The 20470-nt window shown below is 36.8% G+C and overlaps 1 protein-coding gene across 2 annotated transcripts; it reads right to left on the bottom strand.

Annotated features, from left to right (window-relative positions):
- Positions 1 to 7631: 7631 nt before the first annotated feature.
- Positions 7632 to 8499, bottom strand: LOC148195763 (uncharacterized). Of its 2 annotated transcripts, XM_088094122.1 has the most exons (5): positions 8350 to 8499; positions 8167 to 8271; positions 8017 to 8065; positions 7841 to 7936; positions 7632 to 7752 (listed from the first exon to the last, which is right to left on the bottom strand). In XM_088094122.1, exons 1-5 carry the CDS (start codon positions 8475 to 8477, stop codon positions 7663 to 7665), a joined length of 468 nt encoding a protein of 155 aa, XP_087950248.1. In that variant the 5' UTR covers positions 8478 to 8499; the 3' UTR covers positions 7632 to 7662. The 2 variants fall into 2 exon arrangements, 1 of the variants encoding a protein (XP_087950248.1); XR_015780685.1 differs by having other exon boundaries at positions 7841 to 8063.
- Between the last annotated feature and the right edge of the window lie 11971 nt (positions 8500 to 20470).

The following is a 20470-nucleotide window of genomic DNA, read 5'->3' on the forward strand; positions in this document are numbered from 1 at the left end:
TTTCCCCAATATTTTTCATACTTGTCTTTCATCCTCATTGCCATCAATTTTATGCCCACATCACTACTTTCAGAATATTGTTGAATCCTTTTAACAATTCCAAACACCTCATTCATATACATATGGCTGGTGACATAAGAAGAACCAGAAATGCGTAGGGTAGAGTCATAAACATCTTTACAAATGGTAGAACATACCTCGCATATTTCCAATCCTCTTCTAATGGCACACCACCATTACTTTTGGCCATTTCAACATCAAATTTCTTATCTTGCATTTCTCTGTACTTCAAGCTTGCCTCTAACATTAAGTGAGTTGAATTCAACCTAGTTTCAACATCAAGACAAACAATACCTTTATAAGAAATTCCCTCTTGTTCAACACATGTCTTGAATCTAGCAAATCTAGATGAAGAAGATTTCACATATTTAACTACACTCCGGATTTTTGAAATTGAATCTTTGATCTCTTTTAAGCCATCCTTCACAATCACACTTAATATATGAACGCAACAATACATATGGACATATTCTCCCTTTAAGAAGAGACAGTTCAACGATAACATCTTTCTTTTTAGGTACTGGACCCCAACATCATTTGCTCTAACATTATCCACAATGATACTAAGAACTCTCTTCAACTCCCAGTTATTCAAAAAAGCCTCAACATGTTTAGCAATGAGCTCCCTTGAATGTCCTGTTGTTTGAGAAAAATTCAAAAATGTTCTTTTGAAGTTTTCAATCATTATCAATAAAGTGAGCTATTAAACTCATGTAATTTAGGTTTTGGATTGAAGTCCATGTGTCTATAGTTAAACAAACTCTCTCACACTGCTTTGATAGAAACATTTTCAACTTTGCTTTTTTCCTTTTCATAGAGTTCCCACATTTCATGCCTCAATGTTGTGAGGGATGGAAAATCAAATCGTGGTTACAAGGACCATACAAAGTCACGAAAGTTCTCATTTTCCACAAATCGAAAAGGAAGCTCAGACTTCACAAACATCTTCACCAACTTCATTCGAGATTCATTTTGGTCATATCTAGAAATAGTTGGTGAAGGGCCAACACTAACTTCTATAGTTGACGATGAAATTTTTTGCCTTTTGAATGCTTCTTTATAGGATTTTCTTTGCATCTCGCCAAATAATGATTCCTCATCCCACTTGTTCCAGCCAAATATTTAATCAAATCACCACAATAATTACATTTAGCCTCCTTCTCAGAATAAGAATTTTGGTTAGTAAAATTTCCCCACACATCTAACCGTCCTTTACTATTCTCAGTTGACGACATATTCATGTAAGGAGGTAAATGATCAATTCTAAAAGTATCTAGTGTGAGAGTTTTTACGATTTTAGGCAATGTAAAATCCATCTAATAACAAAAATTAAGATTTAAATTTTTTGTATTTAGTATGTTCTTTGTCAATCTTCTATGTGCCCCTCTCCTACCTAAATTATAAAATGTAGTTGAGGATACAAACCTTATTAATTTAACCAATCAAAACAACCACACAATCTAATAAGAAAAATCCATGACAGAAAAATCTTTCTAGTTAACTTTCTAATAGAAGCTATGAGTAGAAAAAAAAAAGGTTTGGAATATAAGGTTTAACTTTCCAAGGCAATGAATATAAGGTCTTCACTACTTAATAAGTTAAATAGGATATGATAAGATGAGAATGAATATTAAGACAGTATGAAAACAACCAATCCATTAACTCGCCTCTTCACTTGTAAGTACAATGTCGTAGTTTTGAAACATGGAATTTTGATGTAAATAAAAAAGGGAGTACATAAAACATGTTCTGATATATTAATGACCGAATCAAATAGAGATCTTCAGAATTCAGATTAATAGAAGTATGCATATAACAAAAACTAGAACATTGAAATAAATTCATCTCTTAATCTTTTATTATAATTGTCATGAAAATATAAACTAGCACTCAAACTGCTTTTGTTTAGCAACAAGAAGTAGCAAAAGTGTAATTAGATGTGTACTCAAATAATAAACAGTTATGTAATGATCGAATGTTGAAATCCTCCTGTAAAACTTCTCTATAATGTTTCATTCTCTATAAGATAAAATTATCTCATACGCAACTTAATTTATAGAAATTTTCTCGTGTCACTTCACTAAATCTTTATCTTTTAACAGTGCATGAGCTAATTTTAACTTATGAAGAGTCTATTTCTTTTCGTTCTCTCCTAGAAATCATTTCGGAGAAGTTCATTCAAAGACTCTAAATCAACAAAAGTGTAGCCAATATTTTCAACAGAAAGGTACACAAAATCAGCAATTCATGTGCGATGAGGGAAAGCAATCCTCTTCGGCCAAGCGATGCGGAAAGAGGATGGGTTCGAGTGTCGTAACCTCTCGCTTGTGAAATGTAGTCAGGAAGGAAAATATGTTTCACTCTATAGCTCTGGCTTGTTGTTGAGTATAGTATTCGGTGTGAGATGTTGCGATGACAAGACGACTCAACCACGTTGTTGTGGGTAATGGTATTGTTGATGTTAGACCATTAAGAGGAAGGTATCAAAAAAGAGTTGTTGGTTATGTTAGGAAAGAGTTGTTGGGTATGGTCAAGAAAGAGTTGTTGGTCATGGTCAGGAAAATATTTGTTGTTATGAATGATTGCTTGGATGTGCCCTTTTGTTATGTACTGTGTTGGTATGCATATGTTTTTACAATTAGCTCATCCATATTTTTTTGTGTTTATGATGATGATTGTATATAGTTTGTGTTAGAACATATGTTAATGCAGATGCTTTAGGTGTTGTGTAGACATAAGAGAGATGGGATAAACTAGTAGCGGGATTTTATAAAGTTATTTTAAATTTTATTTTAAGAAGTTATCAGAGTTTATGTATTTGAAGGATTTAAACTTACTTCTGATCATGTAATGGTTATTTTGAACTGTGTTAAATTCAATTTCAAACATTTAATTGTAATTATGAAAACATTTCAAACATTCAATTTCTGATCATGTAATTGTAATTTCAAACATTTAAAGCATTTTAATGACTAAACTAATTAGGGAGTTACAAATACAATTAGTATTCCCCATGGAATACACACTCTCACAACCACTTATATTCACTTTACATATAAAGATAGTCCCCAATATGAGATGTTCCGAAGTTTTTACTCTAAAGACCTTGATGAGCAAGGGAGACGGGTCTGATGTTGCGATGGTAGGACGACTCGACCACCTTGTTGTGGGTATTGGTATTGTTGATGTTAGACCATTGAGGGGAAGGTACCAGAAAAGAGTTGTTGGTTATGGTCATGAAAGAACTATTGGTTGTGGCTAGGAAAGAGTTATTGGTAATAATGAGGAAAAGAGTTGTAGTTATGAATAATTGTTTGAATGTGTCCTTATGTTATGTAATATGTTGGTTGTGGTTGTTTTACTATGCATATGTTTTTACTGTTAGCTCACCCATATTTGTTTCTATTTGTGGCGATGATCATATAAAGTTTGTGTTATACGAGAGCTAATGTTAATGCAAATGTTTTAGGTGGTGTGTAGACGTAAGAGAGAATGGATAAACTTGTAGCATGGATTTTATAAAGTTGTTTTATATTTTATTTGAAGAAGTTATCAAAGTTTATTATTTTGAAGGATTTAAACTTACTTATGATTACGTAATGGTTATTTTGAACGATGTTAAATTCAATTTCAAACATTTAATTGTAATTGCGAAAAAAAATTAAGTTTTAAGGCGTTTTAGTGACTCCTATAATTAGGGTGTTACAAATACAAATAACATTCTCCAGTGAATACACACTCTCACAACCACTTATATTCACTTTACATATAAAGATAATGCTCGATGTGAGATGCTCCGAAGTTTTTACGTAAGACCTTAGTGAGCAAGGGAGACGAGTCCGATGCTGCGATGGTAGAACGACTCGACCACCTTGTTGTGGGTATTGGAATGGTTGATGTTAGACCACTAAGGGGAAGGTATCAGAAAAAGGTTGTTGGTTATGGTCATGAAAGAGCTGTTGGTATGTGGTCAGGAAAGAGTTGTTGGTTATAATCAGGTAAATAGTTGTTGTTATAAATGATTGTTTATATGTGTCCTTATGTTATGTAATATGTTGGTTGTTTTACTATGCATATGTTTTTACTGTTAGCTAACTCATATTTGTTCTTGTTTGTGACGATAATCGTATAAAGTTTGTGTTATACGAGAGTATATGTTAACATAGATGCTTCAGGTACTGTGTAAATGTAAGAGAGATGGGATAAACTTGTAGTAGGGATTTTATAAAGTTATTTTATATTTTATTTTAAGAAGTTATCAGATTTTATGTATTGGAAGGATTTAAACTTACTTCTCATTACGTAACATTATTTTTAATGGTGTTAAATTCAATTTCAAACATTTAATTATAATTGAAAAAAAACTTTAAGTTTTAAGGCATTTTAGTGACTCCAAAAATTAAGGTGTTACAAATACAAATAATATTCCCCAATGAATACACATTATCACAACCACTAATATTCACTTTACATATAAAGATAGTGCTCCATGTGAGATGCTCTGAAGTCTTTAATCCTAAGACCTTGGTGATCAAGGGAGATGGGTTCGATGTTGCGATGATAGGACGACTCGACTACCTTGTTGTGGGTGTTGGTGTTGTTGATGTTAGACCACTAAGAGGAATGTATCAGAAAAGAGTTGTTGGTTATGGTCAAGAAAGAGTTGTTGGTTATGGTCCGAAAAGAGATTTTGGTTATAATCAAGAAAAAGAGTTGTTGTTATGAATGATTGTTTGGATGTCCTTATGTAATATGTTTGTTGTTTTACTATGCATTTGTTTTTACTATTAGTTTACCCATATTTGTTTCTGTTTGTGGCGATGATCATATAAAGTTTGTGTTATACGAGAGCATATGTTAATGCAAATGCTTCAAGTGTTGTGTAGATGTAAGAAAGATGGGATAAACTTGTAGCGGAGATTTTATAAAGTTATTTTATATTATATTTTAAGAAGTTATTTGAGTTTATGGATTTAAAGGATTTAACCTTACTTTTGATTACGTAATGGTTATTTTGAATGGTGTTAAATTCAATTTCAAATGCTTAATTGTAATTGCGATAAAAAAATATAAGTTTTAAGGCGTTTTAGTGACTCTTAAAATTAGGGTGGTACATATACAACTAGTATTTCCCATTGAATAAACCACTCTCATAACCACTTATACTCACTTTACACATAAAGATCTAACTCTCTTATTGACTTCAGGGTCAGAGGATCTTTTACAAGTAGATCTCTTCCTTCTCAACAGCAAGAGGTCCTTTTCAGTAAAAACAGACAATTAAACCGTAGTTAGGATCTTGCTACTTGTTCATAAATCCATGCTCATGATCCAGTTAACATCATTTCAAATGTAGTAAATAAATTTTCCTATCACATTGGCATAGTTAAAAAACTAATGACATGAGAAGTATCTTGGTGATCCGTGTGACACAATGATAACACACATAAATCATGCACTTATCATGTCTTTACCTAATTAAGCACTCAAAAAATAGTAAGATGGATGATATTGAAATTAACTAAAGGAAATAGTAATCACATCATACTATTAATCATTATCATAAATCCTTCACATGTTTTTATTTGTTAGTTTTTCTTTTTCTAACAAAAAAAAAACAAGAAATGAAAAATATTATCTTCTAAGTTTATTTTCATATATTACAAACTATAATATTTTGGTGTTTAAATTTTTTTTTGTCCATTAACTTTTAGTTATTTGTAATTGTAGCCCTTAAAATTTGTTATGTGTTTCGGTATGTAGGGTCGAGAAATATACCTTCACACTTTTAACCAGTTATTTATATCATTTTATCTCTCTTCTTCCACTATCTTGTTGAATCTTCTCTTGTAAAGTTCAAGTCTGAGCAGGTGGATATCTGTTAAAGGCATTCTGACGTTCAAATTAATTTTTTAGTTATATCGATCGGTTGTCACATTTAAGTCTTAAATGCTCAATAAATGCAATCACATACCTATTTATCTTACCTATGTATTTATAGGTTTTTAAATGGGCTTTTGAAAGGTTGGCACAATCACGATCTAATGTCATTTAAGCATGCTTTTACCTTATTAATCAAATTGTGAAATCTTTTATGTGCAATATATTGAACGGTCACCAAGTCGGTTGATGACCGCTCGACTAACATTGTTTTGGGATTCCAGGAGTTGACTTTCTATGTAGTTGACCGATCGGGTGGCGTAGACCAGCTGGTCTATATAGTACACGGGCCCCCAACCCCGAGCCGATAAGAATCAACAAAGGGGCTTCATGAATTCTAGCTTATATGTATGTGCTATCTAGTTTTTAGGGTGATTTATTTTTGATAGTATAACCGTTGGCAGGAGTTCCTCGTTTCTCGCGTTGGGAGGAAGTTACATAGTCATTTAAACTAGACTGTTGGATGAGGTTTTTCATTTTACGTTGGAAGGAAGTTACAAAGTTGTTTGAACTGAATCGTTGGATCATATTTCATCCGACAACTGGGTTACTCCTAGGTCCATAATTCTCCACCTATATATATGGTGGGTCTTTCACGTCATTTTCACCTTTATTTCATCTAAATTCTTGTAGCACTATTCGATCTATTCTTGCTCAGGTAATAATGGCTACTGTGAACTTGTCTTCATCTTAGGAGTCTTCGGGGAGGGGTGGACAAGGCGATGACGATAGTGTTTTGTCCCCTACGGCCTCAAAGTCTTCTTCTTCCTTCGCTTAGTCAACCGAGCCAAATGAGGGTCCAAGTGGTAGCGCGATCGTCATGCATGAAGATAAAGCAATTTTGCAGAGTGGTCCGCAAAATTTTGTTTATGGTGGAGTAATAATTGAGGGTGTTGAGAAGGACGAGGGGCAGGGAGAGACGCGGCTAATCATAACGAGTTATGACAAAAGGTTTTTCAAGATGAACTCACTAGTGCAGAAAGGGGTTTTAACGTCCAATATTTTGGCCTTTTGACGTCCGGCGTACGTCCGACGTTTATGTGGGTGACGTCGCTCAGACGTCCGTTGTCGCAGGACGGACGTCTCTGTAAACGTCCGTTGTGTCAGCACGGACGTCTACATGAACGTCCGTTGTGGCAGGACGGACGTCTCTGTAAAACGTCCGTTGTGTCAGCACGGACGTCTACATGAACGTCCGTTGTGTCATGACGGACGTCGACATGAACGTCCGTTGTGTCAGGAGGGACGTTTACATGAACGTCCGTTGTGTCTGGACGGACGCCTATATAAACGTCCGTTGTGTCTGGACGGACGTCTATATATACGTCCGCCTCCTCCCCCTGGACGTCTACCTTGCTGAAATGTTTTAGGTAGGAGCTGGGGGGTGGACGTCCGTGTGTGCACTGACAGACGTCTGTAGACGTCCGACTGTGCACTAACGGACGTCTACTGGGCGTTTTTTTTTTAAAAATTAGTTTATTTTTTCAATAAAACCACACCTGAAAAGCAGAAAAATGTCCCAGAACAATTTTGCAATAATATAAAAATGCGTTTTATATAAACAAAGTTCTACTTAATGTGGAGTTCAATCCACTACCAAACTATCAACATAAAACTTTAACTAAAAAACTAAACAATGTTCAACAAGAAATATAACTATTCCTAACTCCATCTTTGCAGAAGATAAGCGGTCCACTCCTGCCTTATCTGTTTAATTGTGTCTTCTGTAATAGGCGATGTAGTCTTGAAGCGCTGCAAAATTCAACAAAGATTCATTATTGTTTCATATATAGTTGTAGATGAATATGATTTGTAATGTATTGAAGGTATACATCATTACCTCATTCCAGTCATCTGTAATGACTGCTCGAATGATGGTCTTAATCCAACACATCACATAGAAGCCACATTCCCATGAATCTACCTGGTGGTTACACTAAAATAACAAACTAAATAGTTAAGAATTTAGATCATTCAATAACATAAATGAAAAGGAAACGTTAAATGACTTACAACCTTTGGATACAAAACTTGAACCAGTTGACCACGAGATTTACCAATAACTCTGTACAGATTGAAAACACAAAGTATAATTAATATGACTATTTTATCATAAAAGTTGAAGGTGAACATCAAATTCAAAGTCATTTTTGGAGAAACACTTACCCTTGAAGCATGGTTCTCAACTCAGTTTTCATCCTCCTGTGCAACGAACAAAAAAATATAATTTTACATTGTTTGGGAAGGATTACCATCAGCTGCCAGTGCGACCTATCACGAAGGACAAATAGTTATTCAACTAATTAACGAAACTATAATAATAAACTGACCACATATAACAACACCTACCCGTCAATGTATGGCACAAGGTATACGTCTCTTTTTGACTCATCCATCCATGTTTGCAAATAATCTTGTCTGTTTTGAAGTGTGTTACCAGACGGTTGAATGGTCTGAGGTTCAACAAATCCGTACATGGAAGACCGACCTTGGTCTACAACGATTGTGTCCATGTACCTAAAACAACAAAGTTAAGTTGTTAGAAACTATATAACAATGTAAATAAAAGTAATATGAAAGACCAAATTGAGTAACTTACATGCACCACAGTTGAATGATGGAAATATTCAACATCCTGTCTCCCCCAATCACCTCCAATGCATCAGAAAATGTGATATAAACTGGCACATGTGGGGGAAGACCAAATACCCTCAAATCCCAGTAGACTTATAATGATGCTTTCTTTAATTTGGGTAATTTTGTCACTAACTTTGATAGAGGATCATCCTCCGCTTCAGCCATCTCATCATCTTCATGTATGACTGTATCATGAATTGGCTGCTTCTGAGGACGTGTGAACTGAAGATAAGAATTTACGTCAAAGCTTTGTCAACAATTATATGAAGAATAAACATAGAAATACTATTTTAAAAGACATTATACCTGTGGAGTAGCGATGTGGGACATGATCAATGCTCTAGGCCATGCAATAAATGATCCTATGGCCTCCCCCACAAAGTTAATTTCTGGAGTGGGTACAGGCACCTGAGCCTGGGGATCCCGAACCTCGTCAATGGTCACACGCACGTGCTGGGGTAATATGGCAACACCATGAATGGTCTCCCCTCCCTCAAGCACTCGTCCGACAGCCACAATGCGTGGGGGATCCCCATCAACCAACAGCTCATATTGACCGCTATACTGAGTGGGGTCTACAGCAGAGCATGATCCTTTAGTGCTGACACGAGGTGGTGTGGGAGTTTCATCGACCCCCATGTCGCCTTGCGTCATGGAATGCAGCTTTTCTTCAAGCGCTCTTTGTATTTGTTTTTGTTCTTGTAGCTGCTCCATGAATCGTTGCTCCATTGATCTCATGCTTTGGTTGAGTCTTTCCTCCCATTGAAGATCCATCTGCCTCAGTGTCTCCTGACTCATTGATTGGGGGGTTTTCTGTGTAGGGCCAAAATACTCACGAAGACCAATCGCCCCAGGAACTCCACGTACACGTCCTGGGTGCTCGGGCCTTCCAATGGCCGTTGTCAGAATGTCGTCCCTACCTTGGCCAGCAAATGTGCCCTGAGTCTGCTGCTCAACCAACTCATCCTGCACATAAAAAAACCAAGTTACTTAGAAGACATGCTGTGATAGATACACAATCAAATAACTGCTTATAATTTGAACTTACAATTCTCTGTGAGATCAAGGCAGCTGAGGAAGATGTCATGTTCCCATCAGATTTAGTCCGAGCAGCCTTCCACAACTCGTACCTAGCAGGTGCAGGTGCTAGGTCGGGCGACTCAAGTCCCAAGGCATCGGCTTTAGACTTTCTCAGTTTCTTCTCCAATTTTGCATATCCACCTCGTGATAACAAGTGGGGTGCGTCGTTTAACTTTTGTCTTTCTTGGGCGGCTAACCTTTTATCCTGTGAAACCATGTATATAAGTAAGTGTATAATCATAAAAACTCAATGAAAGGCGATCTTAAGAAACATACCTTCCATTCCTCAGACTCTCTAGATGCACGAAACTGCATCTAATCCTCCTCTGTGAAGGTATAATGCTGAGATGGATTTTCATGTTGTCTATCTCCAAAGACATATAGTCGTGTCAGCCTTGTCTTGAAATCCCTCCATCTTATCGCTATATGCGATAACACTTTCTTTCTGATTTGCATTGTGTTTGGAATATCAAAATGTTGCTGTTTAAAACCAAAAACTTGTTACCAAAAGAAAACATAACAGATAAGTATATCACAAATTGCATGAAGTATAAACATACCTGAACATCTTGCCATAAGAGGTTCTTGTCGACCTCTGGGACGTCATCCCAACATGCATGAAGGATAGAGACATGACTTTTTGCTAACTTGCCCAGATAACTCCTAAACCTATCAGCATTTGGCCCTGATGGATGACCTGATCTGGGGTCAATGTCAACATGCCTCCTCTGACCATCCACGCGTCCGGATGTCACATCTGCCACTCGGGTGACGCCTCGTCCACGTCTGCTCTTTCCCGATCCTGAGTCTGAGGCCGACATACCTAAAAAAATTATACAACGTTAGTAATAATTCAATTATGATGAACATACATATAAAGTCAATAAAAGTGAAAATATTAACCTATTAATTAATTGTTTTTTCCCAAATGCCTTCGTTGTGATCACTACGAATTGCCTGCATTACATCGGCAACGTCATCAACTGGGTCTTCAGTGGGTCTACATGCAACAGATGTTGTCTCAAGTATATCAAGAGAATCGTCATCCTCATGTCCATGCATGTTTCTACCTTCTAAAACCACTGACCATTTGTTATTCGATGGATCACTTACGTAGAATATTTGTCTTGCTTGACTAGCCATGATAAATGGTTCATCAGTGTAATTCATCTTGTTCAAGTCTACCAATGTGAAACCAAGGTCATCCATCATGACACCAGAATTTATATCAACCCATTTACACTTGAAAACTGGTACTCTAAAAGTAACGTAATCAACTTCCCATATTTCTTGTATTATTCCAAAATAACTGATGGATGCTGTGATTGGATTTTTGTCTTTAGAACTAGCAAAGTGCACAGCCTCAGCTTGTAGTGTGACGCCACTATTTTGAACTCTGCTTTTGTCATCTTCTACCTTTGTCTGAAATGAAATATTGTTTATATAGTACCCACCATATGTAATGACCTCTGTGTTCGGCCCACGAGATAACCTCAATAAAGTTTCAGAAACATGTGGAGTCGCATACATCTTTTTCTTAAACCATCCCAAGAAGGTTTTCACATGTTCATTAAGATGCCATTTTTCACTCATTTTTGGGTTTGCTGCCTTTATTTCATTAACGTGGTCAGAAATGTAAGGAATCACATCAACAGTGTTGTTTAAGACGTACAAATGAGCTTGGTCAATTTCTTTTCTGCTAACACTTTGAATTCTCACACCTCGAACACCCTTACCTTCACATTTTCCTTCATTTTTGCTCTTCGGAAGACCGACGGGTTCACAAGATGGCATATAACTTGAACAAAATTCAATGGCTTCTTCTGCAACGTATCGCTCTATGATTGAAGCTTCTGGTCTATACTGATTCTTGACATATCCCTTTAAGATCTTCATGTATCTTTCAACTGGGTACATCCACCTTAAGAAGACCGGCCCACATATTCGAATTTCTCTGACTAGATGAACAATCAAATGTACCATGATGTCAAAAAAGGAAGGTGGAAAATACATCTCCAATTGACATAGTAGTCTTATTCCCTCATTTTCCAATTCATCTAAACTTCGAGGGTCAACAACTTTCTTGCAAATGGCATTAAAGAAAAAACTCAGACGTGTCAGAATACCCCTAACAGAAGGAGGTAATATACCTCGAATAACAACTGGTAACAACTGTTGCATCAATACATGACAATCGTGAGACTTTAAACCAACTAGCTTTAAGTCTTGCATAGACACAAGGTTACTAATGTTTGAAGAATAACCTTGCGGAACCTTCACACTTCTTAAACAGTTACAAAAACTTTGTTTTTCTTTTTTGGAAAGTGTGTGACAGGCTGGGGGCAGATAGGTGCGTCTTCCTATTATCTGTGGATGTAACTCAGATCGGATTCCCATGTCAGCCAAATCTTGTCTTGCTTTTATTCCGTCTTTGGTCTTCCCTTTGACGTTTAATAAAGTTCCGATAACACTGTCACAAACATTTTTTTCAACGTGCATCACATCAATACAATGTCTAACATCAAGTTCACACCAATATGGAAGCTTAAAAAATATCGATCGTTTCTTCCAGATGTTCTTTGCATAGGTACTTTTATGATGTTTTCCAAACACAATGTCAATGTTTTTCACTTCGTTGTACACCTCTTCACCATTCCGGGGTCTGCACACAACCTCATCCTCAGCACTTCCATTAAATGCTTTTTTCAATCTACGATAAGGATGATTACGAGGAAGAAATTTTCGATGTCTTGTATATACTGTCTTCTGACCATGCTTCAACTGAAGGTAACTAGTGTTTTCTTCACATATGGGACATGCAAAATGACCTTTAACACTATAACCGCTCAAGTTTCCATATGCTGGGAAATCATTTATAGTGCAAAACAACATTGCACGCAAACGAAACTGTTCCTGAACATGTGAGTCAAACACGTCGATGCCTTCTTCCCACAACAATTTCAAATCATCAATTAAAGGTGCTAAGTAAACATCAATGTCATTTCCAGGTTGTCTAGGACCCGATATCATCATGGACAACATCACATATTTTCTCTTCATGCACAACGAAGGAGAAAGATTGTAAATCATCAACATAACTGGCCACGAACTGTGTTTGCTACTTAAGTTTCCATAAGGATTCATACCATCAGTTGCAAGTGCAAGCCTTAAGTTTCTTGGATCTGCACCAAATTCAGGAAATTTGTCATCAATCTTTTTCCATTGTGGAGAATCAGCAGGGTGTCGAAGAAGATTATCGCACTTTCTTTCGTCAGAGTGCCATTTAAGGTTCTTTGCATCTTCTTTAACAGAGAACATACGTTTGAACCTAGGTATTATAGGCAAATACCACATCACCTTAGCAGGTGCACCATCATTACCTTCATCACCAGTGACTCTGTCAGATTTCTTTTTAAAACGGGATAAACCACATGTTGGACAATACTTTAACGAAGCAAACTCCTTTGTGTACAAAACACAATCATTAGGACAAGCATGTATCTTTCGATATTCAAGACCCATTGGACATAAAATTTTTTTGGCCTCGTAATTACGAATAGGTAGAGTATTATTTTCTGGAAGCATCTCCTTCAACAACTCCAACAACTCGGTGAAACTTTTATCGGTCCATCCATTCCTTGCTTTTAAACTAAATAATTTTAAAGTTGAAGACAGACGTGTAAAGTTCGAGCATCCTGGGAACAACGGTTGCTCTGAATCATTAATAAGAGAATCATACAAATTAGCCCTTACAAAATTTTCTTCACCGACATCACGTATCATGTCCTCTAAATGGTCACTCATCCATTCTTCCACATAATCCGTTCCTCGTGACGTGGTTTGCTGCTCCAGTAGTTCTCCATGCCAAGTCCAAACGGTATAAGTCCTCATTATGCCGTACATGAATAGATGGTCACGCACATTGCCTAAGTCTTGCCGTATTTGATTAAGACAACGCACACAAGGACAAAAATATTTCCCGTTGACGGACTTAGCATTTTGTTCAACGTATTGCAAGAACTTTGAAACACCCTTCTCATACTCTTCACTGATGCGACGTTCCTTCATCCAGCTTCGATCCATACTATGTTCGTAAAATCATTAGTTCAAGTGTTTTAACTCTCACAAGGTTAGGCCCTACCCATTCAAAAAAACTAATTTTCATAATTATATCAGCCACGTGCATTGAAGTCTACATCATAAAATTGATAAGATTTCGGCAGCATTTCGCATTGGTCTCCGAAATACACGAAATGAGAGTAGTCAACGATGACCACAATCAAATATGCATCCGGAGAACAACACAAGTACTGAACCGAAATTTTATCAATCTTATCCTTAAACTCCAAATGACATGGAATTGCAAATTATGGAAATTAATTTTCTCAAACTGTCCAATCGGACAATTCAAAATTTAACACAAACGATTAAAAGATTAATCGTTTGTCTTAAATTTCAAACGAGAACTAAGTGTCACTCAATGATTTGATACTTATATAATACACAACTAATACAGATATATTCAAAAGCCAATTACGCAGTCACATTTTACAGTAAAAAACGTGCATTCACAAAACTCAATTACATGCATACAACAAAATTTCAACCAACAAGCTAACCTGGAAAGTAGATTCGAAATGAAAATGATGAAAACGGAGGAGTGAACGGCCTAAAACGCAGTCCAAAAACAGTCAAAGAAGCCTCCAAGAACACGCAAGAGTCTACAAAAAAACGGACCGAAAACGATTTTTAATCGGTTCAAATCAAAGGTATTTCATCACAGAGCAATGTAATCGGATTGAAAATGAATTTAAACGGTCCAAAAACGAGAAAACTCACCTGGAAATCAATGGCGCAGCAGCGTTTTGCGGAGGAAGACGATGAACAGTGCGTTTCCAAACGTTAACTGGTCACTGGTTCGCGGGAGCACGATATTATACTCTTAGACGTCTGGCGAGCTTGTGGACGGACGTCTATAAGAGTATAGACGTCAGGTTCGTCACTAATGTGACGTCTTTGATGATTTAAAAATGATATTCGCGGGTGGGTTTAAACGTCCGTCCTTGGGGGGGCCGACGTCTGTAATATGATAAACGTCCGTTTTGGGGAGCTGACGTCTATTATATTGAACAAACTGAACGTTTCAACTCCCCATGGCAGATCCTCAACGTCCGTCCTACGAGGGCTCGGACGTCTATAATAGTCTAAACGTCGGGCCCCGCATATGGGACGTCTCTGGACCTGAAGAGAATTAAATATCCAACCACCCCTGTCAGTACATTAAACGTCCGTTATACGGGCTCGGACGTCTATAATATTATAGACGTCCGTGCCCTCGTAGGACTGACGTTGAGGGCCTGAAGAGAATTAAATATCCAACCACCCTGTCAGTACCTTAAACGTCCGTTATAGGGGCACAAACGTCTGTGTTTATTATAGACGTCCGAGCCCTCCCAAAACGGACGTGTAAGTTCCCTACTTGGGAAATTGAAACGTTCAGCCTCGTAGACGTCCGTCCCCCTGAGACGGACGTCTAAGGGCTGCAATGGGTATAACGTTCAACTATAAACGTTCAGCCTTTTAACGTCCGTCTCCGAGGACGGACGTTCGCTAGAGTATAAACGTCCATCTCGGCCAGGGACGGACGTTCAAAGCCTGCAAATGGTTTCCACTGTTCAGCCAAATGAACGTCCGTCACTTAAGACGGACGTTCACTCAAGTATAAACGTCCGTCTCGGCCAGGGACGGACGTTCAAAGCCTGCAAATGGTTTTCACTGTTCAGCCAAATGAACGTTCGTCACTTACGACGGACATTCACTCAAGTATAAACGTCCGTCTCGGCCACGGACGGACGTTCAAAGCCTGCACATGGATTTTCACTGTTCAGCCTAATGAACGTCCGTCACTTAGGACGGACGTTCACTCAAGTATACACGTCCGTCTCAGCCAGGGACGGACGTTCAAAGCCTGCACATGGATTTTCACTGTTCAGCACAATAAACGTCCGTCACCTAGGACGGACGTTCACTCAAGTTTAAACGTCCGTCTCGGGCAAGGACGGACGTTCAAAGAGCTCATAGGTGTTTACTAGTTCAGCCTATTAAACGTCCGTCCCCCAGGACGGACGTCCATAACATTATAAACGTCCGTCGCGACCAAGGACGGACGTCCAAAGGGCTGACACGTGTTCACTTTGTTCAGCCTATAAACGTCCGTCTCCAAGGACGGACGTTCATAACATTATAGACGTCCGGCTAGCCCCAGGACGGACGTCTACAGTTCCACTTATTTACTAATATGCCACCGGTCAATTATATACGTTGGGGCTTTTGTGGACGGACGTCTATTGGGAGACGTTAAAACCCCTTTCTGCACTAGTGACTATGTAACACCCAAATAATTTAAAGGGTATTACTGGTAGTAAAGACTAAATTAATTTGATATCTGATATAAACAATCAAACTTTATTTCAATTCTTCCAAAGTACAATTCCAAACTTACAAACTTTAAACAATATAGTCTTCACCACTTAACATAAATTCGAAATTAAACTTATAAGTCTTACACAACATATTTTTCCAATGCAAATTTATTCTTTTTACAAAAATCCCTGAAAGTTTTTCCCCGCATCTTTCTCATCATCTCTAAGCTTTTTCAACCGCATCTGCAACATTATCTGCTCACATATAACATGAGTTATATGATCATGGCACAAAAAAATAAGGGTAAGCCAACCATATCATACAATCATTAAACTTACTTATAATATAAATGTTTCAATCATGTATTTCTGCAATTTATAAATACCATTATCCCGATGTCATTAATTCATTTTTTTTCTTAACTTCTTCAAAATCATCTTTCTCATTTTCATAAACCTTACAAGTATACCATGCTTACTCACGAAGCCTTATGGTCAGACCGCTCTCTGCCTGCTTCCTTAAGCCTTACCTGTATACTATGTCTTACTTTCTGAAGCCTTATGGTCAGACCTCTCTCTGCCTGCTTCTATAAAACTTACGAATCATATGTTTATGTCAAAGCCTTATGGTCAGACCGCTTTTTTCCTGCTTTCATAAACCTCGGGTGTTACTTTGCTCATATCAAGCTCTCATGGTATAAACCGAACATACTACTCCCAGTAGTAAACATCATTTCATAAGTAATGATTTCTTATATCCACTCCAACATTTCATAAAATCAACAATTCATACCCTCTTATCCACCTAACTCAATCATGTTCATTCTTTAATCATAAATTGACAATAACCCGTTTTGGTGTCAATAAATTAAACATATTGCCAGATATCATACTTCATATTATAAACTCGTTTTTCCCATAACGAGTATAACTCAACATATTTTCACCAATCAAAGGTCATAGATCAGCCAAAATACATCAACATATCTTAGGAACTACATATAAAAGTTTGGGCTCAATGTAACGGTAAATGAAATATATATGAAGTTTTTACCATAATAACTTAAGAACAAAAATATAGTGTTCATCATACTTTTCAAAATTTCGAAATTTATTTCTCAACACATAGACTTCTAATTATGAATCCGAACGGTCAAATTATAGTAATATATCTTAGGAATCATATATCAAATTTTCAGGTTGATCTAACGGTCAAATAGAACAAAATCTATATTTTACCGAGAGGACTCAGTAACACAATAATAAGGGTAATTAATTTACTCAAACATGCAGAACTTATTTCTCCAAGTATAGACTCTTAATTAATGATCCGAACGATCAAAATGAAGAAATAGGTCTTAGGATTCATATATTAAAATTTTAGCTAAATCCAACGGTAAAAACAATTAAAAGGAATGTTTTACCACAGTAACTCGAAAATAAGAAAAATTATAATCATGAAAACTAAATTTACACAAGTGAATAGATAACTACCATTACCAAAATTTTAACATGTTCATAACTCATATTCATGATCATAATATGTATAAATATCATATGTAAGAAAGGATTAGCTCCCCTGCCATCAAAATAATCTTAATATAAAAGTTCAAGGGAAACAAGAAGTTGAATCTGGCAGAGCCGGTTAGACAACTTCCCATCCTTCCAGAAAGATGCAATAAAAAAAATAGATAAAACAATAAAATTTCTAGAAAAACAAGAAGTTGAATCTGGCAGAGCCGGTTAGACAACTTCCCATCCTTCCAAAAATACAATATAAATAAATAAGAAATAAAAGGTCTGGGGAACTAAGAAGTTGAATCTGGCAGAGCCGGTTAGACAACTTCTCGTCCTTCCAAAAATACAATATAAAGAGATAAGAAACAATAAAAGGTTTGGGGAAACAAGAAGTTGAATCTGGCAGAGCCGGTTAGACAACTTCTCATCCTTCCAAAATTGCAAAAGGAATAACTAAATGTTCTAAGTAATAATAACGTACAATTAGCATAACAGAATCAATATCACGTTTTACAACCATCAAACTTGGGTCTCATCACAGAAGCATGTTCTCATTCAAAATTCAAGATCATCCAGAAACAAAATACTCCATATTCAAGCTTTAGGATTAGACAAAAGCAAAGTATTGTATACTCAAGATTCAAGAGTGGCTTCCCTTACCTCTATTACAGACTTAATCTCCTCGTTCCCCAAAAACTTCCAGAATGTCCCCTTTGCAACTAGAAATTCTTCCAACTCTCTTCTCTCAAAATTTTTCTGAGTTTTTTGTGTAAATTTTCAACCTTCCCCCCTTTGCTATTTATAGCAAAAAAAATTTTACTATTCATTTTTACTATTCATTTTACTATTCCCTATAGCAGTACTGCAACTGTACTACAATATTGTAGCAATACTGTAGCTGTACTACTATTCACTGTAGTGGTATTGTAGCTTGTACTACATTTTCCTGTAGCAGTACTGTAGAAACACATGATTCACGAGGTATTTTTACTGTAGCACTGTACATATTTTACTGTAGCACTATACGTATTTTACTGAAGCATTTTACTGTAGCATTTATACATAAAATTATTTTTTTATTTCAAAAATATCTAGTATCTTAATTACAACAAATTTCAAGGGTATTACAAACTCAGGGGTTGATGTGTGTCTTATTATACCTTTTCATAAAAATCTTTAAAGACTCTTCCTTCTCCTACTTGGTACTAATCAAAGCGAGCTGTGTTAGCCCCTAGACACGCCTAGAAGCGTACTGCTTGCCGAAGAGGGACTAAACGGTGGCAAAACAGTCTACCGTATTCGAGGAAGAGTGTCATACCACGTCATCGCTTCCCCTTTAAGGGATAGAGAAAACGATCTGCACATCACCAGGTTGCTCGACGAGTAAAACGCCATGGAATTCACAAAGGACAGAAAGTGATCGTTCGGATCGGTCGACCCATCATACTTTTCGAACATTGGAGGTGTTGACTTCTCAGGCATAGGGGCCTCCATGATAGCGGTGGTGAAAGGCAGCAGACTTTCCGCCTGGACGGTTCTGATTGGGACGGGTACCTTAGTTGCCTTGTTATTTGCCTCTCTTTCCCCCTTATTATCTCGGTTAACCCTGCTGGCTTCCTGGCCAGTCCTACTCATTGCTTGCCCGGCCATGCTTGGTCCATCCCCATGATCATTGTCTTTCGATGGGGTTGGAATCAGAGATACCGAGTGTTGAGTAGATTGCTCCAACTGGGTGACAGCATGCACCGCCTAAAGTGCGGCTATCTCGGCATCATGTTTTCGCTGCATCTTTTACATTTGTGCTTGCATTTGAGCTTGCATCTCCCTAATAAACTCCATCGGATCCTTCTCATCTCCCATATTTCTCGTGGTCACCATTGAGTTTTCTTGTTCGTTCTCGGGCCCCACGGTGGGCGCCAAAATGGTTGAGAATTATACCTTCACACTTTTAACCAATTACTTATCTTAGTTTATCTCTCTTCAAGTCAGTTTTATAGTTCTACTGATCTGTTGTCACAGTTAAGTCTTAAATCCTCAATAAATACAATCACCTATCTCTTTATCTTACCTCTGTATTTATAGGTTTTGAAATGAACTTTTGATTAAGGTTGGTCTAATCACTATCCAATGTCATCTAAGCATGTTTTTACCTTGTTAATCAAATTGTGAAATTATTGATGTGCAACATACCGAAAGGTTACTAAGTCGGTTGGTGACCGTTCGACTAACTGTTTGAGATTTTCGAAGTTGACTTTCTATGTAGTTGACCGACCGAATGACGTAGATCGGTCTATACAGTACATTAAGCAATTTAGATTCTTCAATTTTTAGGTTTTCATGACTTCATTCAACTTTTGACATGATTATCCATATTTTTTTACATGACTTGAAAAATAAGAAAAAAAAAATTATTTAATGGCAAGTAATATAATTTTGAAACTTTAAATTAAGCAAACCTAAGCATATATTCTAATAAGTCCAAAAAGTATAATATCACTTAAAAGATAAAACAAATAATAGTTTATATACGCATTTTTATCTTAATCCACCAATACTTCTTTTGAGACAAAACAATACTTCATTAATGTACTTGAATTCACATCACTATAAAAGTCTACAAATTACATCTAAGCCTTCTTCTAAATTCGATTGAATCTTAACCAACACATGATTCTGTTCGAAATTTTTGAAACACGATCATACCTTCCGATAAAATGTTTTCCACAAAACATTGTATACAAGAATAGTATAAAGCAGAAATAACTTTTGATGATGAACTAACTAACCAAAAGACAAATATAACAAAATACATG

This window comes from Vigna umbellata, chromosome 7, assembly GCF_029865625.1.
Source record: "Vigna umbellata cultivar VRB3 chromosome 7, Vumbellata_1.0, whole genome shotgun sequence".
Classification (NCBI taxonomy): domain Eukaryota; kingdom Viridiplantae; phylum Streptophyta; class Magnoliopsida; order Fabales; family Fabaceae; genus Vigna; species Vigna umbellata.

Excerpts from the sequence above, each read along its gene's own strand:
- LOC148195763 (XM_088094122.1), bottom strand. The coding sequence starts at position 8,477 with ATGTACGGATTTGTTGAACCTCAGACCATTCAACCGTCTGGTAACACA. Across the intron at positions 8,272-8,349 it reads CTTGTGCCATACATTGACGG|GTCGCACTGGCAGCTGATGG; the intron begins GTAGGTGTTGTT and ends CCTTCGTGATAG. Across the intron at positions 7,937-8,016 it reads TTCAAGTTTTGTATCCAAAG|TGTAACCACCAGGTAGATTC; the intron begins GTTGTAAGTCAT and ends TTGTTATTTTAG.